The sequence below is a fragment of the Xenopus laevis genome, chromosome 2L, assembly GCF_017654675.1.
Source record: "Xenopus laevis strain J_2021 chromosome 2L, Xenopus_laevis_v10.1, whole genome shotgun sequence".
NCBI lineage: Eukaryota > Metazoa > Chordata > Amphibia > Anura > Pipidae > Xenopus > Xenopus laevis.
This window is the reverse complement of record NC_054373.1, coordinates 145,103,709-145,126,144: the sequence shown is the minus strand read 5'-3', so window position 1 is coordinate 145,126,144 and position 22,436 is coordinate 145,103,709. Positions and strand designations below refer to the sequence as shown.

General features: G+C 38.5%; 2 protein-coding genes across 8 annotated transcripts in view; one reads left to right on the top strand and one right to left on the bottom strand.

Annotated features, from left to right (window-relative positions):
- Positions 1–829: 829 nt before the first annotated feature.
- ormdl2.L (ORMDL sphingolipid biosynthesis regulator 2 L homeolog) lies at positions 830–10,662 on the bottom strand. Its single transcript, XM_018247412.2, has 4 exons — positions 10,528–10,662; positions 6,893–7,067; positions 5,001–5,152; positions 830–2,485 (listed from the first exon to the last, which is right to left on the bottom strand). Exons 2-4 carry the CDS (start codon positions 7,064–7,066, stop codon positions 2,350–2,352), a joined length of 462 nt encoding a protein of 153 aa, XP_018102901.1. The 5' UTR covers position 7,067; positions 10,528–10,662; the 3' UTR covers positions 830–2,349.
- A 289-nt stretch (positions 10,663–10,951) lies between these two features.
- sarnp.L (SAP domain containing ribonucleoprotein L homeolog) overlaps positions 10,952–22,436 on the top strand; it is a 39,693-nt gene continuing 28,208 nt past the window's right edge. For 2 of the 7 annotated variants that reach the window (XM_041581063.1, XM_041581062.1), the window contains exons 1-5: positions 10,956–11,091; positions 12,247–12,414; positions 15,140–15,263; positions 17,591–17,640; positions 21,045–21,112. In XM_041581063.1, coding sequence (XP_041436997.1) covers positions 12,361–12,414; positions 15,140–15,263; positions 17,591–17,640; positions 21,045–21,112 — 296 coding nt within the window. In that variant the 5' untranslated portion in view covers positions 10,956–11,091; positions 12,247–12,360. 7 annotated transcript variants of the gene reach the window in all.

Genomic DNA, 22,436 nt, shown 5'->3' with positions numbered 1-22,436 from the left:
ACATACAGGCCAGTTAATTGGTTCTTGATAAATTAAACATAGTGTGTGTGTGAATGTGATAGGGACCTTAGACCCACTGGGGCAGGGGCTGATGTGGAATCTGTGCTGTATAATCTCTGTAAAGCACTGAGTGAATGTGTCACGGCAATATTAATACCAGGAAATAAATGAATACTGGAACTGGGGGTTTAACATTATGATTTCGTAACAGACCCTAAAATGTTCAATTATGAGTTATAAGTAATGATGAGCCTCAACTTCTTATCCACTTTGCATTCCTGCACCTTCCTTTAAAGTAGAAGTATGATTCCGAAGTGATTTTGTAGGGAGACTTTTTCTGCATATTTATAAGTAAATGTGAGCATTTATCAGGCACCTTAGCCTGCCACCCTAGGTCTGCCACAATTAGCGAGTGCCTATAAAGTAAATACGACTCTGCATAAAGGGTCAGTTGTGAGCTCAAACTCAACTGCGAAAAGCCTTATGTGCTCCCACTTGTGCATATTATAACATATATATATATTGCATAATTACTTCCTTGTTTTGTGTCAAAAAGTCATGCAACTTCCCTCCCTGCCCCTAGTTTGTATGTGCAAATTAAGATTCGATTCAGCTGGGCAGAAGGATTCGGCCGAATCCTGCTGAAAAGATTGTGGCCCCAATAAGGTATGCAATTGCACTTTATAGAAGATAAAATATGCAAAGTGGGACTTTCTAGTAAGAAAGCAAAATGGTTTGACTTTGAGAAAAGGTTTAGCTTTAATGAAAGAAGTCTGAGATTAGCCTAATACTATATAACTATATAAAGATTGGTCTGAAGGATTCCTAATCGTGTATCCAGTCAGAACTTTATTTTCAAATGATCTATTTTATAAAGACGGGACCATCAACAGTACAGTAATTAATACATAAAATGTAAAGATTCTGTAGTCTCTATTTTACTTCTTACACTTGTGAAATTTACAAATCCTCCTTGATTTTCTGTGCCAGTAGCAGAATCTGATATTAGACAAATGGGATAAGATAAGGAATAAAATATGGGATAAGAGATGGGTGTGTATTGCCCCTGTGTGCGAGGGAGAGAGCTCTAATAAACACAATAATGAGCAGCTAACATTCAGATGAATTGCTCTCTCTCCCTATAACAGAATCATTTGCACCAAAAACAGCCGAGAAGCCACATTTCTAGAAAATTTATGCAACATGTCATATCCCTAAGCAGCAAAGAAATTAAGGATTTTTTCAGGTGAAGTGTTAGTTCTACAAACCCACCATCTTAAAAAATGCACTAATCCAACGCAGTTTGGAGTTTACATACAATCTGCACTGATGTGGGAAGCAACACTCTACTGTATATGTGTTCTGCACATAATCTGGAATTTCTTTTTGCCAACAGTCCTTTTCAGTTAGGATTTTAGTCATATTCTGTATATTTTTAGGATAAAAGAAGGAAGAAAGAGCAAGTAGATTACTGATACATTCTGATTTCTCCAGACCAGAGCAAGATCTGGAGTTAGGGCGCAGTTCCCAGCAGACTGCTGACAAGCAGACCGCCAGCAGAAGAGTGAGTGACAACTTGGGGGAACAGGAGACTAGCATCAATAAACAAGGAGGAGTGAGTGTAACCTCATGGGAACAGAGGAGAGGTGGCTAGTGGTGATGATGGGGGGTGAGAATGCAGAGGGCAGGCTGGAGGGCCAGTAGACCAGACAGAATTGCCTTGAATGGAAAATACTACCTAATTTAGATTTGCCCCAGGCTGTTTGTATAATGGAATCTAGACTTGTCTTAATGATGCACATGCAGAGAACTAATTTTCATAATGTCAAAAGCTTATCAGGCCCTACTAGTCTTTGTTAGTGTAAGGATACACCTCATCCTTTTCCCTATTAAACAAAGCCCTAACTTTTCATAGACAATGAATATTAAAATGCCCCATTCACCCTAATTGCACAAAAGCAGTTACATGAATTGTGCATAGTTGCTATAGTTTGGTCCCCTACTATACAAAGTCCTTGTTGCACAACATAACCCCATGCCTGATTGTAGCACAGGGGTCATGATGCAACATTTACATCACCGACTGGTGTTATTTATTATCACAGTGTAAACTCTTGTACTTAAATCACTGCAGTACATTAGGCAAGTTTTGTCATAAAACCATTTTTGTTATCTCTTGATGCTGAATGGCATTATATGTGGCTTCAGTCTGGAACACATATCCTTCTCGATACACCATGCTAGGCAGTCCAGTGTAGACAGCCTCCATTTGAAGGCACAAAGAATGATATGATATTTAGTTAACCACTATATGATACATGTTGGATATAAGTTGCTTAGAGATCCTCTTCAATACTTGTTGATCCCAAATATCCTTACACCATGAAACTGTGGAAGTTTTGGAAGGAGGACACTGAGCAGCGAGACTGTGTTGATAAGGAAATGGGCAGGATCATACTTTGTGTAAAAGCTGGCAAGTAAGTATCTGTGGTGGAAAAAAAAAAATACAAGTTTGTGTTATCTCTCTTTCATTGTTTACAGGAAAAAAAACATCTTTTAGCCTTTTAGACACAAATTTAACTTTTGAACGCTCATTGGCATGATCTTCATGCTAGCTACAGGCCTACCTCTGTACTTACGTTCAGGGGGTTATTTATCAGTCTGAATTTATCTCAATATTTTCTGCTACAAACTTAGATCAAATCCACTCGGTTTTTTACGCTTATTTATTATTACATTTTCCCGAAAATTTGCTTTTCATTTTCATATTTTTTCATATTTTTCATCCGTAAACTCATATTTCTTATGCTTTTTGCCTCAAAACGTTGGGGTATTGCACAAAACCCAGTGCACATCAAAAAATCATTGGGGCTTCTCCCATTGACTTATAGGCGACCTGGACAGGTCTGAGATGCCCGCTTTTTCAGATTCAGACTTTTCAATCTTCTGGGTTTAATAAATTCTGAAAAATTCGAGATTTTTTTAATAGTCTGATTTTATAAAAATAAAAATCACATGTAAACTCTGTCTTATATTGAACTGTAGTTGCATGTTATGCTATTATGACTGGCGACGGTCAAGAAGGGTGTGCAGACCAGACCCAGTCTCAAAACTGCAAAGTTTTATTCACAAATGTAATAACATGTTTGCTTTGTAATGTCTGTTGGATATTTCTGGTGCAAATAAAAACATTTATAAAAAAAAAAAAAATCAGAGTTTAGTAAATAACCCCCTCTGAGTAGTGATTCTTAACCATCATATACAAATCATAAAGAATCTCTCATCTCGAAAAACAAATGGTCAGTGGATATGAACACACTTTTTACACACTCCATAATGACTAAAAGCATTTATTATACAAAAAACAATTGTACATTACAGTGCTGGCTATTAATTGTCCTTTTATGACCTTATTTTATTTAAGACTCTACTCTACGCTCTACTCTGCAGGAAGCAGGATTTCTGCCAGTCAACCAGCTGATTCAATTATATGCAGAGCTGTGGAGTTGGAGTCGGGCAATTTTGGGTTCTGGAGCTGAAGTTGCCAAAAATGTACCAACTCAAACTCCTAATAACTTTAAATACAAGCATTGAAAATAATAAAGTCAGATATAAGAACTTCCATGAAGGCGAAGATGGCAGAAGCAATTCCGTTTCTAAGAACAATACTTTAATTCATTTTGGATTGTATTTAAAGGAACAGTTAACACCAAAAAATAAAGTGTTTTAAAGTAATGAAAATATAGTGTACTGTTGCCCTGCACTGGTAAAACTGATCTGTTTGCTTCAGAAACACTACTATAGTTCATATAAACAAGCTGCTGTGAAGCAATGGCGGAAATTGAAAAAAGGCTATATGGCACAGGTTAAATAGTGGATAACAGATAACACCATTGTGTTCTACAGAGCTTATCTGTTGTGTAACTTCAGCCTTTTCTTATTTGAATAGCTGCCCCCATTGCTACACAGCAGCTTATTTATATAAACAATAGTAGTGTTTCTGAAGCAAACACAGCAGTTTTACCAGTGCAGGGCAACACTACATTATATCTGTATTACTTTAAAACACTTTATTTTTTTGATGTTCCTTTAACAGTTATTCTACAGGTATATTCCAGGTTCAATTAATACATAAGTTGTTTTAGGTTTTCCAATTGTTGTTGGTGTATGTAGTATAACTTTTATTTTGGCTTAGAATTAGCAAAGGATGTGGTTTATATTTTTGAGCTTTGGCAGTGATAAAATGCCTTGACTGTTTAACTGTGTACTTAACTTTCTTTCAATCTACATGGAAAATACTTTAGTATGTTAAAGGAACAGTAACACCAAAAAATGAAAGTGTTTTAAATTATTTAACATATATATATATATATACGGTTAGCATGCACTGGTAAAAGCTGTGTGTTTGCACATGTTAAATAACAAATAACATATAAAACACCATTGCATTGGACAGGGCTTGACAGTTACTGTATGTGCTATGTAACCTCTGCCTTTTCTACTTTTTTTCCAGCTTGAATGGCTGCCCCCTGGCTACACAACAGCTTATTTATATAAACTATAGTAGTCCTTATGAAGCAAACACACCAGTTTACCAGAGCAGAGCAACAGTACATTATATTTTAATTACTTTGATACACTTTTAGTTTTTGGTGTTACAGTTCCTTTAAAAACAGAGGAGTCAGAGTTGGAGTCAAGGATTTCTGTACTGACTCCACAGCTCAGATTACATGTCCAAACTGAACCAATAACTGAGAATCGTACAGCGGATATTACTCAAACATGCAAACCAAGTACTACCAGTACTGCTTGGTTAAAGTGCTCAGAATTATTAAACTGTGTCAAAATTAAATTATGTTTCTGGGTTACATACTTGTCTGTGCTACAAAAGATTGGGCTTCCATTAAGGGATCTAAACAGTTTATGCTTATGTTAAAGTGAATTATACAGAGCTTCTGAAAATGCTGGGCCAAAATAAACATCTAACAACAGGCACTTACAGCACAATAGGACTAATAGTGAGGAACTTGCGAGATGAAGTGAACTGGATGCCATAGTCCATCTGTTCCCAGTGGGTGAGTAGCCTTGCCTTTCCTTGGTCAGGAGTCTCAAAAGGAGTACCTTTAACAGTGTGCAGGAACAGGTACATCACCTGCAGAAGAAAAAGCCAAGTGTAAAGGTATGCTTGTGTCTGGAAGCCTGACCATTTAAACCTAATAGCTAAAGGTTACTAACCATCTCATAGGCTTTTATCTATTAAAGTTTACAATTTAAAATGTTTGGTATTCCAAGTTAATACAATAAGCACTCCCCATTATGCTTTGTACCATAGCTAAGCAGTCACATATTAAAGCAAAACACATAACCCTAGCAAGGACTAGTATTGTGCATTACACAAAGTACCATGCCCATGTAACTAGAACACCATCAGTGCACAACATATGAGAAAGGACTCAAAAAGTGCTAAAATTCAAGCATGAGTAAAATGTCATGGAATAAAAGTTAAAATTAAAAACAGATACAAAAATATCATAGGCATACTGAAACTCCAACATAACTGTGTTATCGTGCTGCACAAGGAAGGGTTAAATGGCCGAATCAAGAAAAAAAAAAAACAACATGTATATGTAGTAGGGATGCGTCAAACCCCCGAATCCTTCACAAAAGATTTTGGGCGAATACCGAACCAAATCTGAATTTGCATATGCAAATTAGGGGTGGTAAAGGGAAAACATTTTTTGCTTCCTTGTTTTGTGACAAAAAGTCACTCAATTTCCCTCCCTGCCCCTAATTTGCATATGCTAATTAGGATTCGATTCAGCCGGACAGAAGGATCTGGCCGAATCCCGCTGAAAAAGGCCAAATCCTGGCTGAATCCCGAACCGCATCCTAGATTCGGTGCATTCCTTATATGTACCGGTAGTCTATTGTGTAAACTGTAGGCCTAACTTCCAGCTACTATCCAGTATGTATAAATGGGTTATATCTTTTCACATGAAGTATCCATAGTGCAGTACAATAAATTAGGGATGCACTGAATCCAGGATTCGGCCTTTTTCAGCAGGATTCGGCCAAATCCTTTTGCCCGGCCGAACCAAATCATCATTTGCATATGTGGGGAGGGGCGGGAAATCGCGTGACTTTTTGTCACAAAACAAGGAAGTAAAAAATGTTTTCCTCTTCCTACCCTTAATTTGCATATGCAAATTAGGATTCGTATTCCGTATTCGCTGAATCTTTCGAGAAGGATTCAGAGTTCAGCAGAATCCAAAATACTGGATTCGGTGCATCCCTACAAAAAATAAGGGAAAATAATAAAAATAATCGTAGCAGCATATTCTTTCATTGGATGTGTAGCTGCTCTCATTAGTGTAAGTACAGAATAGATTGTTTTACTGTCAAACCAAAACTCTTCTATGTAGAATTTATATTTCTGTTTTTTTTTTTTTTTTATAGCTGATCAAAACAACAAAATAAAAGGGGCCCCTTTAATAGAATTAAATTCTAAGCAACCATCCAATGAAAGTATATTTTGAAGTTGACTAGAATTACATTTTCTTCTACTGTGGAAAAACTAGTTTTTGGGCGGAGGGCCCCTTTAAGTGTGTTGCTCTTGCTAGAACACAAACATGAAATGATCAGTTCCAAAAACAATGCATGAAAAGCAGGACATTTTTTGTTTCAGTAATGTTCAACTGTAATACAACGGTAAAGGGAAGACTATATTATTTGCAGAGAATGATGATCAGATCAAGATGAATTGAAATAATGGGATTTCAATACTTTTTTTTTGTTTGCCAATAACTTTACCAAAGCGGTTTAATTATTAGACCTGTGTTTGTGGCAGATTTACCAAGTATTTTAGAAGGGTTCCAGAGAGGAGCTTACTCACAAGGTTATGGATGACATTAGTCAGGGTCCAGACAATTGGAACACTGAAGAAGGGGAAACTCAGCAGTATGATGTGTAGGAAGCCCACCAATATAACGTAAGCCAGCCATATCCCTCGACTGTTCAGTACCCTTGTGTTGGGGTTCACTTCACTATGAGCCACCCCAACATTCATCCTAAAAAAAAAAAAAACACATTTAGAAATTGTACATGTAAATAAGCCAGAGATGCACAAACGGCTTTCCTTAGACTGAAATATGCTCTTATGATGTGGCACATGCAATAATGTAACTAAGATAAACCCTAATATTGTGGATATGTGGTAATATAGAAAGACATTTTCCACAATGCTGGCCACAGAAGAACTGAACAGAGCTATATTTAGGGAGGTGTGAGCAATGGCCCACCAAAAGGGGCCCCATTCTCTGGGACCCTCAGTGCAATACGAGAGGGGTAGTAATGAAAAACTGCATAACCCACCACAGCAGGCCCAGACTGGCAATATGTGGGTTCTGGCAAATGCCAGAGGGGCTGCCATAAGATGCCATAGAGAGTCCACTATTTAGTGGGCTGGTGGGGAGCTGATTGGGCCTCTCTGTACTTGGAATGCCAGGGCCTATTTTGACTGCCAGTCCAGACCTGCAACACAGATGTATCCCTCACGTTGGAAGTTAAACTAGTAGCCAGCAACATCCCAAATCTGTCACATGGACAGTTAAATGTATAAGGGCTCATGTACAAAACAAGTGCAAAAAACTGCCATATTTGTGTACCAATGAATTGCCTCAAGTAATTCCAGGACTGACTTGCACCTTTGTGCCCTGGAGCAAATCAGGCTAAACTTGTAAATCAGCACCTGACAAGTTTTTGTACACAGCAAATGCGCCATGAGATCTTAAAAAAGCCAGGTGGTGGAAGGTTGGATTATAATTTTCCGGGCCCCATGCAGGGCATTGTACACTAGAACTGAGCAGCACAGAGAATGGCACTGGAGCAAAACAAATATACCATAGCAAAACGCTAAATGATTTGTCAGAATATTTAAAGGTTTCACAAATATTTTCATCAACGTTTTTTTTTTGGGATGTAAATGTAGTGGATTTATTGTAGAAAATATAAATGATTGTTGCTCATCTAAAACAACAACAATTACTGCCAATAACATAGTAAGTTAGGTTTAAAAAAAGAAACATGTCCATTAAGTTCAACCTTTTAAATATATATATATATATATATATATATATATATATATATATATATATATATATATATATATATATATATATATATAACCTGCCTAACTGCTAGTTTATCGGGAGGAAGGCAAAAAAAATTTTGAAGCCTCTCCAATTTGCCTAAGATGGGAAAAAATCCTTCCTGACTCCAAGATGGAAATTGGACCAGTCCCTGGATCAACTTGTACTATGAGCTATCTCCCATAACCCTGTATTCCCTCACTTGCTAAAAAGCTATCCAACCCCTTCTTAAAGCTATCTAATGTATCAGCCTGTACAACTGATTCAGGGAGAGAATTCCACATCTTCACAGCTCTCACTGTAAAAAAAAACCCTTCCGAATATTTTCTGAATAAATCACTCAGTAGTTTACATAATGCAAAATGAACGTGTGAAGCTTGATCAACTGGCCAATGTGTACTACAGACTTTAAAGGAGAAGGAAAGGTTAAAACTAAGTAAGCCTTATCAGAAAGGTCCATCTAAATATACCAGTAAACCCCCAAAGTAATGTTGCTCTGAGTCCCCTGTCAAAAGAAACACAGCATTTCTTTCCTTCTATTGTGTACACATGGGCTTCTGTATCAGACTTCCTGTTTTAAGCTTAAACCTCATTGCCCTGGGCAAGAGCATGCTCAGTTTGCTCCTCTCCCCCCACCCCACCCTTCTCTACTGTAAACTGAGCCCAGAGCAGGGAGAGACTCAGGCAGGAAGTGATGTCACACCACATTAATACTGCAGCTCCTATTCTAAACAAACAGAGAGTTTCTAGAGCTTTTTACTCAGGTATGGTAAAACATTCTACAGAATAAATATAGCATTCTAGCTTGCACTATTGCAGCTAATCTATTGGAAATAAAATGCCTCCGTAGCTTTCCTTCTCCTTTAAACAAACAGATGGACATAATAATGGAACCAATGACCAAATAATGGCTTCTAAAAACTCTTTTACCAAAATATCCAACCTTGCAATAGGAATGTAAACACTGTTATTTACGTTCCGTTGATGTGGCGCAGGAGGAAAGGCTTGATGAAACGCAGTTTCCAATATAGGTTGTTTAAAGTAGCAGAAGAGTCGGTAAGAAGCCCAAATGGTACAACCAAATAATGCTTTAAACTCTGCATTGGATTATCACATTATAATCAAATTCATCTTTAACCTCAATGGTAACATGAAATAAGGTCTCAGAAATCCATTACCCCCCTCATGACAAGGGCTTAGTGGACGTCTCTGAAGTGCTGCCATCCATATTAAAGGGGAAGGAAACCTAGTCGGCGCAACCCCCCCACCCCCCTCCCGTTTTTTGCCCACCCGTCCCGCTGGGCAAATGCCCCTAACTTGTTACTTACCCTTGTGCGCAGGTCCATTCCAGGGAGTTCACCGACATCTTCTTCCACGCGATCTTCTTCCTGCTTTGAACGGCGCATGCACAGTAGGATCATTTCGCCGGTACAATCTACTGCGCATGTGCGTGACTTTTGGTGCATGCGCAGTAGATCCGTACCGCCGAAATGATCCTACTGCGCATGCGCCAAAACGCCGTTCACAGCAGGAAGAAGATCGCGTGGAAGAAGATGTCGTCGGTGAACTCCCTGGACCTGCGCAGAAGGGTAAGTAACAAGTTAGGGGCATTTGCCCAGCGGGACGGGTAGGCCAGGGGGGAGGAAGGAGGGTGGGCAACAAACGGGGGGTGGGGGGGGTTTGCGCAGACTAGGTTTCCTTCCCCTTTAAAGGAGAATTCAACTGTTAACTAAAAAAAAAACCTAACCCCCTACGCTTAGTAGACCCCCTCCCCATGAAATGCCCCTAATTTTTTACTAACCCCTCGGTGCAGATTCAAGGATCGCAGTTCACGGCAGCCATTTTCCAGGTCTTCGGTAATCTGAGACTGTCGAAATGGCACATGTGCAGTTGAAGCAATTTCCCGGTTTTGCACTGAAATGGGCAGAAATTGACAAATCGCCGGAAAAAGACACGAAGACCCGGAAGATGGCTGCCGTGAACTGCGATTCCTGAATCTGCACCAAGGGGTAAGTAAAAAGTTAGGGGCATGTCCCGGGGGTGGGGGAGGACGAAGGGGGTCTACGTAGGGTAGGGTTTTTAAGTTAACAGTTGAATTCTCCTTAAAGTACAAGGGGCAGGCTCAACTTTAGCTTTTGGACTACAACTCCCACCAATCAAGGCAGCCCTCAGGCAACACAGTATGACTGCATGTATTTGTAAGAAATGTTTATCTTGGAGCTGGCTTTAAAACAGTGTTTCCAGAGGTTAAATTAATTGGAAAGATCTGAGCAACCCTATTGTGGGGATAATGACCAGAATCAGGCTTAGGAGCACTGAGGCTGCGCTATACCATCTGCTCATCAGACTTGCTGTTATAAATCCCTCAGCTCTCTCTCACCTGGAGTTAGACCACCGCCTGTCACCGGTCGCCAGGAAACACAAGCACTTCCGGGAGGAATATGTAAGAGGGCGTAGCTCAGGCGGCGTTTCTAACGCCTATCCCCAACTAAGATGGCGCATATAAGGAAGTGAACTTTTTTTTAATAAGTCCGACTTCCGACCTACAATAATATGTCAATTGCCTCAATCGTCACACAAACTGCGACATAAGTAGCCGCGGTGATTGGCTGAAAGAGTTATTCACGGCTAGGAAGTGGATTGGTTCACATAGACCCAACCTCTGCAGGAACAACCAGACCCAGTAAAAGCCAAAGGTTTCTTTTTTCACTTCTACAGCGGTATTGTGCCTCCAGTACAAACACAGCGGGGTTCACAGGAAGTGACTTCACGGCACTTGCGGATTACTTCCACCTCATTCGATCCAAACTGCCGCGCGAGTTTTTTTTGCCCACTGACGTCAACTGCGCGACGAACCAATCAGCTTGTCTCGCCTGAGCTGTGGTGCGCAAGGCAAGTTGGTGATTGAAAGATGGCGGAAATCGTGGATCTTCCTAAACTGAAGGTATTACACACGGGGAGCGGGTTATTGTATCGGAGGCCTCGTGTTATAACTAAAAATAGTTTTGTTACACTGCAGTAGTAGCGCCGTGTTCTTCCTTATTTACACTTTCTGTCTCCAACCAGCGTTTGTAATGGTGTTCTTGTTCCGCAGCGATAACTGGACTTCAGCATCGGGTTAAATTCATTTATTAATGCAATATCCCTGTAATAGAATCCTTGAACCTCACTCGACCCACCATAACGATTCTTCTTTGCTTTCTCAAGGAATGTGTCCATTCTAGTTCTGCAATTTACAAAATAAATCAGATTTAGGGGTCAAAGATTTTTTATGTTTATAATTTTCTCAGTAAATTTCTCTCCCCCCAAAAAAAAAAAAAAAAAACAGCTGAATCTTGGCGAAAATTCAAACCAATGGGTATCTCCGTGTGTTCTAATTTATCTCTTTAATTCGCTCCAAGTATTCGACTATTTTTTTTTTTTTTTTTTAATGTGTGTCGAGAAGTTTTGAGTTTCATTAGCAGTAAAGGAGAGGGGATTGTATAATTACCCTCCCCAGTGATTATATAGTGAATAAACTACCCCCTCTTGTCAAATATAAGGATATTATAAGTTACAGAGGAGTTTCATGACCATATAAAAACACAAGGCCTAGTGTTTTTATACAGGTCATGGAACTCAGAGGTAACGTCTAATATCCTCATTTTGCAACTGGGGGTACTTTATTTATTATAATACACAAGTTTCAGTGAGTCATGTGACAAAAATGACATCAGAACTCACTGTTTATAACTGATGACATCAGAACTCACCGTTTATAATTTACAAGATATTCCTGGCTTTTGTGTATTTATAATCCATTATCTGAAAAAGGCAAAAATAGGAGCATGATATGGAAATGCAAATTCAATTATAGGCATTACCTGACCATGTTATAGCCTAGTAGCAATAGTAACCCAAAAATGAGGGAGAAAAACTAACCGTTCACCCCAGTCTAAGGGTGCAAATGATACAAACCAAAGAAAGTGTGTGTTTTCCTGAAATACAAACCCTTTCGTTAGTTTATATTAATTACCTGATAACTGCAAAACACTGCACCGACCCGAGGTATTTAGAAGCTCATTCCACGCGATCATCTTCCTCTTCTGTTTTTTCTCAGGGCCTGGGGAGGCTCTGCGGAGTTTAAAAAAAAATGCACTTTTTGCATTAAAGTTCAACTTTCGCTCTACTGCGCATGTACCTGCCTGGATGAGAACAAAAGAAGATTGTGATTATGAGCTTCTACAGAAATACCCCAGCAGGCAGGACACTGGGGAACAAAAACCTGGTGGGCCTTGCCGACCCAGGGGTCACTAAACCCATCTAAAAGCAAATGAAGTTTACAAATTTATTGTCATTGCTATTTTTTTGTTACTCTTCTTTCTATTCAGGCCTCTTATTCAAATCAATGTATGGTTGCTAGGGTAAATTGGAACCTAGCAACCAGATTGCTGATATTGCAAATTTGAGAGCTGCTGAATAAAAAGCTAAATAAATTTAGAAAAAAAACATAAGAAATGTTAACCACTTGCAAGTTATCTCAAAATATCACTATCTACATCATACTAAAAGTAATTTAAAGGAGAAGGAAAGGCGTTTACCATTGGGGTGCCAAATGTTGGGCACCCCAAGTGAATGTGTTTACTTACCTGAAACCCCGGGCCGGTGCTCCTGTCAGAAAACTGCACCGATCTGGGGTTATTCCAGTGAGCACCACAGAACGCTTCTCTTCCGGCTTCTTCTTTCTTCTCGCGGCTGCGCATGCTCATAAGAGTGAAAAGCCAAACTTCAACTAAAAATTCAGCTTTTCCGTTCTACTGCGCATGCGTCTGCCCCGGGAAATTTTAAGAAAGAAGAAGCCGGAAGAGAAGCGCTCTGTGCTGCTCGCTGGAATAACCCCGGTCCGGTGCCAAGTGAAGTAAATACATTCACTTGGGTGTGCCTAACATTTGGCACCCCAAGTGGTTAACGACTTTCCTTCTCCTTTAAAGGTGAATAACCCCTTTAATAAAAATAGATACTGTTGTTATTGTGTGTGTTTCTCTGGGTCAGTGAGCTGCAGCACTTAGAGCTGGCTTTGGCCCTGAGATGCATAGAGGATCTGTGGCTTGCTCAGTCTAACAGAGTTTTCACCAGAGCCATTACAGGAATTATTAGAATTTGATTAATGTGGTTTCCCACTCAAAATAGTATTAATTGCATAATAAAAGTAAATGTAATTCTAAGCTCTAAATATACATTCATTAACTTTCTTTTTTTTTTTGTGTGGAAGTTTTAAAGTTATTACTAAATGTAATTGCAAATGAAAACTGTATTTGTCTGTTTACATTCTCTGCACATCTGGCTTTGACTCTTGACACAATATTGCAAGCCAGTTGATTATTAACTTAGAGGCAACCTGACACTTGGTACAGTAGTCTAGGCTAATATTGCGTTAAATACAAATTACATTTAACACCTTTGAAAATATTACACAATTGTAATGCAAATTGTAAAGTTGCTTTTTCTACAATAAAGCATTAAAAAAATAGTGTTTGGGTGGAAGACCCCTTTAAACAAAAAGCTTACTTTACAGCTGCTAAAGGGGTCAGGAAATAGTGTATGTTGGGATTCTGATTTATTGGTAATATCCATCTAATGGAAGGTTTGCCAAACTGGGTGACGGTCCTTAAATTGTTTTGTCAGGGCTTCTGTTCGAATTGCTCTTGACTGGAATCATGCCTATAACCCCACAAGTGCAAGGAGTTTCAGAAAACGATTGGACTGAGGTCATTATGATTGGGACCTCTTATGACTATCGTATGTCTTAAATTACATATTTTTATTAGAAAATCAAATCTGCCAAAGGGGTTAAGGCCAGTTATGGTGAGGCAAAAGAGGTCTTCTTGTTCCTCATGCATGCCTCCTACGTGCTCTTGTGGAACTTTCTTTTTGTTTTTTTTTAAGGGATTCTGTCATTTTTGTGGTGTAGTTTTAATTCCTAAATTACACTGTTTACACTGCAAATAATTCACTCTACCATATAAAATTTAATCCAACAAGTGTATTTTTTATTTAGTTGTAAAATTGCTGTGTAGGCAGTCATCATTTGCCTGGTTGTATGCTTTAAGAAAGAACCAGCACTTTAGGATGGAACTGCTTTGACAGGCTATTATTTCTCCTACTCAATGTAACTGAATGTGTTGCAGTGGGACCAGGATTTTTGCTATTGAGTGCTGTTCTTATATGTACCAGGGAGCTGTTATTTTCCCATTGTTTTGCAATGGGGAACGGAGAAGGGTGATGTCAGTCCAACTTGCATTAAATAGTGACTGAAGTTTATCAGAGCACAAGTCACATGACTGGGGGGCACCTGGGAAACAGACAGTATGTCTAGACCCATGTCAGATTTCAAAATTAAATATAAAAAAAATCAGTTTTGAAAAATGGATTTCAGTTCAGGTCTGCTGGAGCAGCACTATTAACGGATGCATTTTGGAAAAAAAAACATGTTTTCCCATTACAGTATATATTTAAGTATAAAACAAGAAAATTCAGTAGTTTGCACAGATTGTTTTATTTTTCTGGCAGTATTTGAAGATGCCAGTAACTCTAATTGAAATTTTAGGTACTGTTGACACAAATGAGTAGTAGATTGAGTGTATTGAGTTCTGCTTATTTCTCCCTGTGGTGGTGGTATTTTTTGGTTTTTTTTATAGTATATGTAGAATGTCATTTTAACTTGTTTTAGTATAACAGTACAGCTAAATCACTAAGGGGCAGATTTATCAAAGTGTGAAAGTGAAGCTCGCCACAGAACAACTCATGACTTTCTGTTGATTGCTATGGGATTTTTTTTTTCTCTCAAAATTAATTACATTTATTATCGCTAATATAGCATTTATGTGATGCTCCCTGATGTCCAGATAATCCAAATCCTTGCAACAGCATTTTAATCTCTTGGTGCAAACCTCATTATTCCTGGAAGTTAGTGGATACAATAATTACTTTTTCCTTTATTTTTTTTTTTTTAGTTGGCAGAACTAAAGCAGGAATGCCTTGCTCGTGGCTTAGAGGTGAAAGGGAACAAGAGCGATCTTATCAGTCGTCTGCAAGCCTATCTAGAGGAACACGGTTCGGAAGAACTTCTGCTTAATAGTTTGTTTGCTTTTTTTAATTTTTTTTTTAAGGCTTTGATTTCTCTTCATGCATTTTACTGTTGTGTTTTTTTTATTTTATTTGGTAAAGGGGTGGTTAACCTTTTAGTTCACTTTTAGTATGTTAAACAATGGAGAATTGTAAACAATTTTTCAATTGGTCTTCATTTGTTTTTGCTTTTGAATTATTTGCCTTCTTCTGACTTTTTCCAGCTTTCAAATTGGGGTCTCTGACCCCGACAGCCAGTAAACTATTGCTCTGTGATGCTACAATTTTTTTGCTATGGTTTGTTTTTATTCTTTCTATTCAGGCCCTCTACTATTCATATAATAGTAACTCATTTCAACCACTCCTTAGTTGCTAAGATAATTTGGACCCTAGCAACCAGATGGCTGCTGAAATTCCTCACTACAGAGCTGCTGAATGAAGTGAAATATTTAGAAAAACACAAATTATAAAAAATAAAAACTAACTGCATTTTGTCTCAGAATATCATTCTCTACATCATGCTATAAGTTAAATCCAAGGTGAACAACCCCTTTAATGGCTTTTATAATTTAAATTGTATAAACACACTAACGTTCTGCCTTTTTCCTCCTCTCCTATAAATCCAACTATAATTCAGTGACATCAGAGATTATCTCTAAAATAATTATTCATTATTTAGATTAGTCAAAAAGCCTTGCTTGTAGATCAGGAGTATTATGCAATAGATCTTAAGAGAAATGTAGTCTACTCATTTTAGTTAACAATACTTTTTGCAGAAGTAAGAGCCTTTGAACTGGAATACCATATACCTGCTTCTCAGTATTTCGATCATGCAATTAAAAATTTGAACTAAAACCTTTATATTCAAATATAAATATAAATATATATATATATATATATATATATATATATATATATATATATATATATATATATATATATTACAAAAATGCTGTTGCACTCTAGGGACTTATGCAGTAAAATGCTTTATTGCTTGTATTATTGTAAAAATAGTGGTTTTATTACGACATTTCGGCTCCTACACTCAAGCCTTCTTCATATATGTGTGTGCCCTAATTGCCCTTTGATAGTCCCACAATGAAATACTTTTTATTTATTTTAAAGGACAATGCAAGTCACTTACCATCAGGCCTGATCTACTTTATTCTGTAGTGCCGCAACACCATGTAACCTTTCAAATCTGGTACAGCTATGGGATCTGTTATCCAGAAACCCATTATCCAGAGAGCTCCAAATTATGGAAAGGCCGTCTCCCATAGACTCCATTTTGTCCAGATAATCCAATTTTTCTTTTATAATAAAGCAGCACCTTGCACTTGATTAATCCTTATTGGAAGTAAAACCAGCCTATTGGGTTTATTTATTGTTTACATGATTTTCTAGTAGACTTGAGGTATGAAAATCCAAATTACGGAAAGATCCATTATCTGGGAAACCCCAGGTCCCAAGAATTCTGGATAACAGATTCCATACCTTTATAGGCATGCGCTGTTTAGCCCCACGTGGCCCCCCTTCAAGTTGCTGACTAACTCGGAGTTAGAGAGCTGAAAAACAGGAAGTAGTGTTCTGGTTATTATGTTAGACATCCAGTCACTCCAGCCTTTAAAAATTACATTTTTACCTAACTAACTATTAGAACTTTTTATTTATTATTTTTTTGCAGTCTATCTATAGCTTTAGATAGCAGTTTTTATTTTTACACTGACCTGTTCCTTTAAGTGGTAAATATTCACAGCAACCTTCATTTTACTAATAACATGAAACTCTGCTTTATAACTGTTCTGCATGCCAGTTGTTTTTTTCCCTCACACATTCCTGCAATTAGATGGGATGTTCACCTTCCAGTTCAGTTGTTTTCAGATTGTTCACCAAAAATAAAGATCTTTTTTTCAATTGTTTTCCATTGTTTATTGTTGACAGTTTTTCTAGAATTTAAGATGAAAGCTTAATGGCATTTTGCTCAACAGGGCCAAAGATAACAAATGTATCAGTTTAGAACCGTTTACAGAGATAGCGACCCCCCCCCCCCACCTCTGAGCTGCTTTAGAAAGATGAAGGTGAAAAAATGAAACTTTATACTTCAATATTTAAAAAAAAAACGGTCTCAAAAAATAAGTGATTGATTGGAAAAAGTCTGTTTCTGGTGAATTATCTGAAACCAACTGAACTGGAAATAAAAGTGTTGGAAGGTGAACAACCTCTTTAATATACATGTAAACTTTAGTTTTTGAATTTGTTGGCTGTCTTTACCTTACAGGCTGCTTCCAGAATTTAAGAGTCTTTAGTAAACATTTTTTGCATTCTGGTTTGTCTTGTAGCTGAAGAGGAGGCAAATGAAGAAGATGTTTTGGGTGAAGATGAAACAGAAGTAAGTGGAGCTGTCCTTTTTTGAGATAGCTTCTCCATTTCAATCATTGGCCATTTGAATAATGTATTTCACGACAGGGCCACTTTTCTTCCTGAGATTCTTGGCCAAGCAAGCCCCCCCCCAGCCAGAAATTATATCTTAAAGTAAAATTAATGCCAAAAATTAGTGTTTTAGAGTAATCAAAATGTACTGTTGCCCTGTACTAGTAAAACCATTTAAAGGAGAAAGGCATTTAAAGGAGAACTAAGGCTTAAAGGAACTGTAACACATTTTTTTAAATTAAAAAATCCATTCTACCCTGCACTAATAGAGCTACCCTGCATAAAGTGTAGTATTATCAATTAGTGATGTGCAGGTCGGGTTATATCCGTCTTCATGTAATTTAGGCACTGGGAGTGCAAGCTTGTGGGCAACATTACTTCTGTGTAATCTATGTCTGTAAGTGCTGCGAGCAGTGAAAAGCGTTGCTGACTTTATGGGCAGTTCTGTAGTCCTAAAATTTATAGCTTATCAGCGTGCTACCCTTACTGCTTACAGCATATATAGAAATAAATCAGTCTGACGCATAATGAAAAATCCCCCCCCCCCCCGTACAGCCGTATCGCTTAACTTCCGGTTTTGGAAAAAGTCAGGTTAGGAGGAGATGTGGTTCGCAGATCCTGCAGAGTGAGTTGCCCTATAGCCTTTTTTTCAGTAGACCGGAAGCAGTGTTTTTTCCACAGTATTTTTTTAATAAAGCATTGATGATAAACTTTATGCAGGGTAGATCTATTATGAGTCTAGGGTAGAATGGATTTTTTAAATAAAAATTGTTAGTTACAGTTCCTTTAACTAAAGAAGTAGAGTAGAAATGTTGCACATTATTATTCCAGCCCTAGCCAACCACAGCCCGACGGGCTTCCCAATCGATATCTGGCCGAAAGTTGAAAGATCTGTTCGTGGATGCGGTCCCAAGATCCGATTGCCCATATTTCCTCTATTCTGATCCAATCAACCCGATATCACCCACATCAATGTGGGCATATCGAGCGGATTTCCCTGTCTATGGTAGCCTTTAGAGTGGTCCTGATAGGTTTCCTTGTCTCCTGCTCTGTTTTGCCTACCCTATGCTCCCTGTGTGTGCCATACTATGCCTGCCATATGCTTCCTGTGTGTGCCTTACTCTGCCTGCCCAATGCTCCTTGTTTTTTGTGCTATACTCTGCCTGCCCTATGCTCCTTGGGTTTGCCATACTGTGCCTGCTCTATTCTCCTTGGGTGTGTTATACTGTGCCTGCCATATGTTCCCTGTGTGTGCCATACTCTGCCTGCCATATGTGCCTGCCCTATTCTCCTTGGGTGTGTCCTACTTTGCCTGCCCTATTCTCCTTGGGTGTGTCCTACTTTGCCTGCCATATGTTCCCTGTGTGTGTGTCATACTCTGCCTGCCATATGCTACTTGTGTGTGCCATACTCTGCCTGTCCTATTTTCCTGTTTTGCCTGTGTGTGCCATACTTTGCCTGCCCTATGCTCCTTGTGTGTTCTATACTCTGCCTGCCCTATGCTCCCTGTGTGCCATACTCTGCCTGCCCTATGCTCCCTGTGTGCCATACTCTGCCTGCCCTATGCTCCCTGTGTGCCATACTCTGCCTGCCCTATGCTCCCTGTGTGCCATACTCTGCCTGCCCTATGCTCCCCGTGGGGGCACCATACTCTGCCTGTGTGTACCCTGCTCTACCTGTGGAACACAAGCCTGGTAGGGGTTAGTTCTTGGGGTTTGTTAGCATTTAAAAATTGTTGTTAGGGGTCCCTAAGCTGTTAAATCATGTGCTGGGTGGCTGTGTTATCCACAGGGGAAGAGGAGGCATATGGATTTAATGGTATGTCTTAATATGACTTAACTTTTTTCACATTTGGTTTTTTAGTGTGCTACCACAATTTATGTGGACATGGTCTTGTGGAAACATGGGTGTGGTTTAAAAACAGGGAGTGACTAACACTGGCTTCCATTATTGGCCCTCCCCTACGTAGGACAGAAAAATTCTGGCCCTCGGTACCACAGAAGTTAGACAGCACTGTCATAGCTTAAAGGGCATGTAAAGGCAAAAAAAATAAAATCCCATTTTTACTTTCTTTAATGAAAAAGAAACCTATCTTCGATATACTTTAATTAATTAAAAAATGTGTACTGTTTTTATAATAAACCTGACTGTATGCAGTGAAATTTTCCCTTCATTTACTGCTGTGGATAGGAATTGTCAGATGGTCCCTAACTGCTGAGCAGGGAAACAATCATACTTATGAACAGCAGGGGGAGCCCCCGCCTTACTTCCCAGCCATGCAGAACTCAAGCAGTTTTGTTTATGATGATCCCTAAGCAGCCCAGACCACACTGAGCATGTGCACAGTCTTAGTCTTGCAAAGATGTTTAACAAAGTTACAAGATGGTGACCCCCTGTAGCCAACTTTGAAAGCATAAATTATTTGTTTGATTAGGCTTGTGGTGCAGTAAGTTCATGTTTATATTTAGTATATAAAATACAGCATTTCTAGCCTTATTCTATTTTAGACTTTACATGCCCTTTAAAGATTTGGCATATTGTTCAATGTGATGCCAATAGTCAGGTGGTGGTTTACTTGTTTATTTTTGAAAACAGAAACGGAGATCCGCAACAACCTAAAGTTACATGGGCTAGGAATACTACACAATTGTCATGAATTTAAAGGTGCAAACAATGTTCTTCTGTAATAGTGATATTTGTAATGGCACACCTAGTCAGATCATGAATACATAATACATCGTTTTCTTCAAAAGAATATGAATTTTCGAAAAAAATTAGTGAAGTGTCTGTGATAATTAAGGTACAGCAGTGTTACTTCACGCATAGCACAATTTGATACACAACATGCATATTGTTTCACAGGGGAAGTATGTGTTAGTGTGTGTGTGTGGATTATAGTGCAATATTTATACAGCACGTAAGGTGGCCATACACCGGCAGATTAAAGCTGACAATATTGGTCCTTTAGACTGATTTAGCAGCTTATCTGCCCGTGTATGGGGGCTACCGATGGGTCTCCCTGATCGTTCTCTGGCCCAGATATCGATTGGGGAGGTTTGATTTTTTTTTTTTTGACGTTCGAGGGTCCCATCGGCTAGTTGATGCGGTCCCATGACCCGTAGAGGCCCACTTTCTTCATTGTAATCCTATCGTTTAGCCTTAGGGCCGAACGTTTGGATTAACCCAATACCGCCCTGCCGTTGGTGGGCATATTGGGGAAAGATCTGCATGTTTAACAACCTCGCCAAATGAGCAGATCTGATCGTGTATGACTGCAATTTTTGCAGTGCAACACATTGGAACACCACTATAAAGAATGATATACACGCCTCCCTGGTAATGTTGTTTATTTTTTGATTTCAGGAAGAAGAACAGAAGAGCAGTGAAGTAGCAGTCAAGCAAGAAGAACCTGATGCCAAACCAGATGAAACGTAAGTTACATACTGTTAATTTGGGTTGAAAAACACAAATCCATCAGGTTCAAACCTCCAAATGACCCTCGTATATATTTATACACATACCCACACAGACCAATCCAAGTCATCCAAGCCACTTAAAAGCATTAATAAAAACTGCCATTACAACATCACCCAGCGGGTATTGCACAACCTTGTTATCCTCACCGCTAACAACTGCTTCAAATTAAAATTCAGTTCCTGAAGCCTAAAAGGGTAGCCTTTTGTTGTTTTTATTCTATGCAAAAAAAAATCCTCTAATGTCCTCTAGTACAGGTATGGCCTCTGTTATCTGAAAACCCATTATCCAGAAAGTTTTTAATTAAGAGAAGGCCATCTCCCATAGAGTACATTTTTAATAATGACATTTTTTTACAATGATTTCCTTTTTCTTTGTAATAAACTGTACCTTGTACTTGATCACAGCTAAGATATAGTAAATCCTTAATAAAGGCAAAACTGTCCAATTGGGTTTAATGTTAACTCGATTTTTATTTTTAAAGACTTGTGGTATGGAGATTAGAATCTGGCAAACCCTAGGTCCCAAGCAGTCTGGTTATGAGTCCCATATATGTACTATTAAAGAGTAGTCATGTCTGATTGAAAGCGCCTTTTTTCCCCAGAGTTACTTGCTCTGTTTTTGTTTTGTCTTCACCGACAAATATACTTGTATTTTTGAATATAAGAGTAACCATACCTTGCATCCACAAGTAAAGTCTGAGATCCTTGTAATGACACCAATTTCTTTTGCATGCCAGCAAATGTCTGATGAACTTATTAGAATTCTGCCACGTTAAAAGGCTGCATCCCTAAGGGGCAGATTTATCAAAATCCGAGATTGTGAAAAAAATGTAAAAAAAACACCTTCAAAAAGCTTCACCAGCTTTTACTTGCTGGATGTTTTTCTGGCAACTTTTCATGTTCCCCCCCCCCTATAAATAATAATAATAAATTCCAACTATTCCAGGTTTTGTTTAATACTCTTGGGTTATTCTTTTCCATGTCCAGTTTTTTTCTATTTTTTTTTTTCTCGAGGAAAAAAAAAAACCCAACTCGATTTTTGATAAATCAGCTGAAACAAATCAAAATCCTTAGTATTGGCTGCGACAGATTTTTGTTAAATTTTACATTTTTTCTCATAAATTTTGCTATGAAAATTAGGGTTCGAGTTTGGTATTTGGCCATTTGTGGAGGTTTCCGCTTTTGGCAGAATATAAAAAAGAAATAATGGATTTGGTGTATTCCTTCTATAAACCAGTGATTGTTCCTTAACTACACAAACCCTCAAACTAGTCTAACT

What these genes read in the sequence shown, in the direction of transcription:
- ormdl2.L (XM_018247412.2), bottom strand. Translation starts at nt 7,066, where the DNA reads ATGAATGTTGGGGTGGCTCATAGTGAAGTGAACCCCAACACAAGGGTA. An exon ending in CTAATGTCATCCATAACCTT is followed by an intron (nt 5,153 to 6,892) that starts GTGAGTAAGCTC and finishes TTTCTTCTGCAG; the next exon opens with GTGATGTACCTGTTCCTGCA. An exon ending in ACTATTAGTCCTATTGTGCT is followed by an intron (nt 2,486 to 5,000) that starts GTAAGTGCCTGT and finishes TTTCCACCACAG; the next exon opens with ATACTTACTTGCCAGCTTTT.